The following is a 3,246-nucleotide window of genomic DNA, read 5'->3' as shown; positions in this document are numbered from 1 at the left end:
GGAGGGGAAATTAGGAAACTGGAGAAATCTGAGTTCATCCCTTGTGGTTGGAGGGTTCCTAGGCAGAAGAGGAGGTGCTCTTCCTCCAACTGTCGTGTTGCTATGGTCTGGCGATGGAGGAGTCCAAGGACCTGCATGTCCTTGGTGGAGTGGAAGGGGGAGTTGAAGTGTTGAGCCACGGGGTGGTTGGGTTGGTTGGTCTGGGTGTCCCAGAGGTGTTCTCTGAAACGTTCTGCAAGTAGGCGGCCTGTCTCCCCAATGTAGAGGAGGCCACATCGGGTGCAGAGGATGCAGTAAATGATGTGTGTGGAGGTGAAGGTGAATTTGTGGCGAATATGGAAGGATCCCTTGGGGCCTTGGAGGGAAGAAAGACCCATTTGCCAGCACTTGGCCTATATCTCTCCAAACCCTTCCTGTTCATATACCCATCCAGATGCCTTTTCAATGCTGTAATTGTATCAGCCTCCACCACATCCTCTGGCAGCTCATTCCATACACATACCACCCTCTGTGTGAAAAAGTTGCTCCTGAGGTCTCTTTTAAATCTTTCCCCTCTCACCCTAAACCTATGCCTGGACTCCCTTATTCTGGGGGGAGAAAATACCATAGCTATTCTTCCTGTCTATTCCCCTCACGACTTTATGAACCTCTAGAAGGTCATCCCTCAGCCTCCTATGTTTCAGGGAAAAAGATTCCCATCCTATCCAGCCTTTCCTTACAACTCTAAACATTCCAATTACGGCAACACGCCTGCAAATCATTTCTGCACCATCTCCACTTTAATAACATCCATCCCATAGCAGGGTGACCAGAACTATATGCCGGGCTCCAAATGTGGCCTGACCAACATCATGTACAGCTGTAACAAGATGTTTCAACTCCTGTACTCAATGCACCTACCGGTGAGGGCAAGCATGCCAACTGCCTCCTTCCCCACCCTGTCCAACTGGGATACAACTTTCAGGGAACCATGTACCTTCATCCTGAGATCCCTCTGTTTGGCAACACTTCCTCGGGCCCTACCATTAACTGTGCAAGTCATCCCAAAATGCAACACTGCACATTGATCTGCATTAACCTCCACCTGCTATTCCTCGGCCTACTGTCCCAGTTGATTAAGATCCCATTTTAATCTGAAATAACCTTCTTGGCTGTCCATGCTACCAACGAATTTGGTGTCATTAGCAAAAGTACTAACCATGCCTTCTGTATTTTCATCTAAATCTTTTACACAAATGACGAAAAGCAGTGGACCCAGCACCGATCCTTGTAGCACACCACTGGTCACAGGCCTCCAGTGAGAACAGCCATCCTCGTATATCCCTTTGCAGACTCTGTCTCAACCTCTCCCACCAACCCTCTGTCATTAACCACCCCTCTCCCTCCCTACCCACCCTCCAAACCCACACCCTCACTCTCTTTCTAACTCCCCCGCCCCCCCTTCCCTCTCCCTCTCCTCCCCCTCCCCCTCCCCCGGTAAGTACCTCCCCAGGATCTCGATGTAAACCACCGCGGGGCCTGTTTTCTCCACAACGTCGGCGATAAAGTTGAACTTGAACCGAGGACTGTCCGGGGGGACGGGCCGAGCGGCCTGGACCCGGGGGAGGCCGAGGGCGGAGTGCGGCCTGAGGCCCGGGCGGGACCCCCGCCCCGGCCCCGGCCCCGGCCCCGGCCCCGACCCCCGCCACAGGAGCAGCGCCGCCGCCGCCGCGGAGCCCAGGCCCAGGCCCAGGCCCCACCAGCCCCTGGAGTTAGAGCCGGCGCCGGGCTCCTCCTCGGCCCTCGGCCCGCTGACCAGTGCCCGGAGGCCGGGCGGCCCCCCGCGGCCTCTCCCTGACCCGGAGGCCCCGAGCCGGCGGAGAGCGCGGGCAATGGGCGCCGCCATCTTGGAAACAACAACAAACTTTATTAACACCGTCTGGGCTAAAGGGTCAAAGGGCAGGCTCAGGCGCAAAGGGACAAGCTAAAGGTCAAAGGGCAGGCTCAAGGTCAAAGAACGGTCTCAGGGTCAGGGTCAGAGGGCAGGCTCAAGGTCAAAGAACTGTCTCAGGGTCAGAGGGCAGGCTCAAGGTCAAAGAACTGTCTCAGGGTCAGGGTCAGAGGGCAGGCTCAGGGTCAGAGGGCAGGCTCAAGGTCAAAGAACTGTCTCAGGGTCAGGGTCAGAGGACAGGCTGCCCTGAGGGAGGGAATTCCAGGATTTTGACCCAGTGACAGTGAAGGAACGGCGATATATTTCCAGGTCAGGACGGTGAGGGGCTCGGAGGGGAACCTGCAGGGGGTGGTGTTCCCATGTATCTGCTGCCCCTGTCCTTCTGGATGGAAGTGGTTGTGGGTTTGGAAGGTGCTGTCTGAGGATCTTTGGTGCAAGTTGTAGCTGGTACACGTATGAGTCATTCAGAGTCGAGAGTGTGGTGCTGGCAAAGCACAGCAAGTCAGGCAGCATCCGAGGAGCAGGAGAATCAGCGCTTCAGGCATAAGCCCTTCCTGATGAGCGGCTTGTGCCCGAAACATCGACTCTCCTGCTCCTCGGTGCTTTTCCAGCACCACACTCTCGACTCTAATAATCCTCAATCTCGGTTTGCAAACTTTTCTCATTCTTCTCGATTCCCTTACACATCTGTCCAAGCGGCTGGCGCTCTGCATCAGTGGTGGAGGGAATTAATGTTAATTGTGATGCCAGTCAGGTTTCTGGAGATGAACTTCTGAAATATTCCTCAATCTGAGTAGTTGGAGAGTTTCTCATCACACTCGCATCTTGTAGATGGTGGACAGGCTTTGGGGAATCATATCTGGGACATAGGAAGATGGTTGTGGTTGTTGGAGGGTCAGTCATCTCAGTTCCAGGACATCTCTGCAGGAGTTCCTCAGGAGAGTGTCCTAGGCCCAACCATCTTCAGCTGCTTCATCAATGACCTTCTCTCTATCTTAAGGTCTGAAGTGGGGATGGTCACTGATGATTCCACAATGTTCAGCACCATTCGCGACTTCTTAGACACTGAAGCTATCCGTGTTCAAATGCAACAAGCTATGGACAATATCCAGGCCTGGGCTGACAAGTGGCAGGTAAGCCAGCTAAAGCTGGAATAAGGAGGGCTGAAGATAAGCAGGAATCACCAATGATGCAGTTGCACCAAAACAAATAGTTAAATGTTCTTCAATCATATTAATAGTAAAAGGTTAGTGATGATAGAAGGGCCATAACAGCTGCTCACTGAAATAAAGGGAAAGGTACTAAATGAGTACTTT

At 53.3% G+C, this 3,246-nt stretch overlaps 1 protein-coding gene across 1 annotated transcript in view; it reads right to left on the bottom strand.

The window, feature by feature from the left end:
- LOC122555148 (serine protease HTRA2, mitochondrial-like) overlaps window positions 1–1,901 on the bottom strand; it is a 4,290-nt gene extending 2,389 nt beyond the window's left edge. The window contains exon 1 of the mRNA XM_043700867.1: window positions 1,485–1,901. Coding sequence (XP_043556802.1) covers window positions 1,485–1,885 — 401 coding nt within the window. The 5' untranslated portion in view covers window positions 1,886–1,901. The remainder of the gene's footprint in view (window positions 1–1,484) is intronic.
- Window positions 1,902–3,246: the final 1,345 nt, after the last annotated feature.

This window comes from Chiloscyllium plagiosum, chromosome 1 (genome assembly GCF_004010195.1).
Source record: "Chiloscyllium plagiosum isolate BGI_BamShark_2017 chromosome 1, ASM401019v2, whole genome shotgun sequence".
Classification (NCBI taxonomy): domain Eukaryota; kingdom Metazoa; phylum Chordata; class Chondrichthyes; order Orectolobiformes; family Hemiscylliidae; genus Chiloscyllium; species Chiloscyllium plagiosum.
Note: the sequence above shows the minus strand (reverse complement) of the source record. Positions and strands in the feature narration are given on the sequence as shown.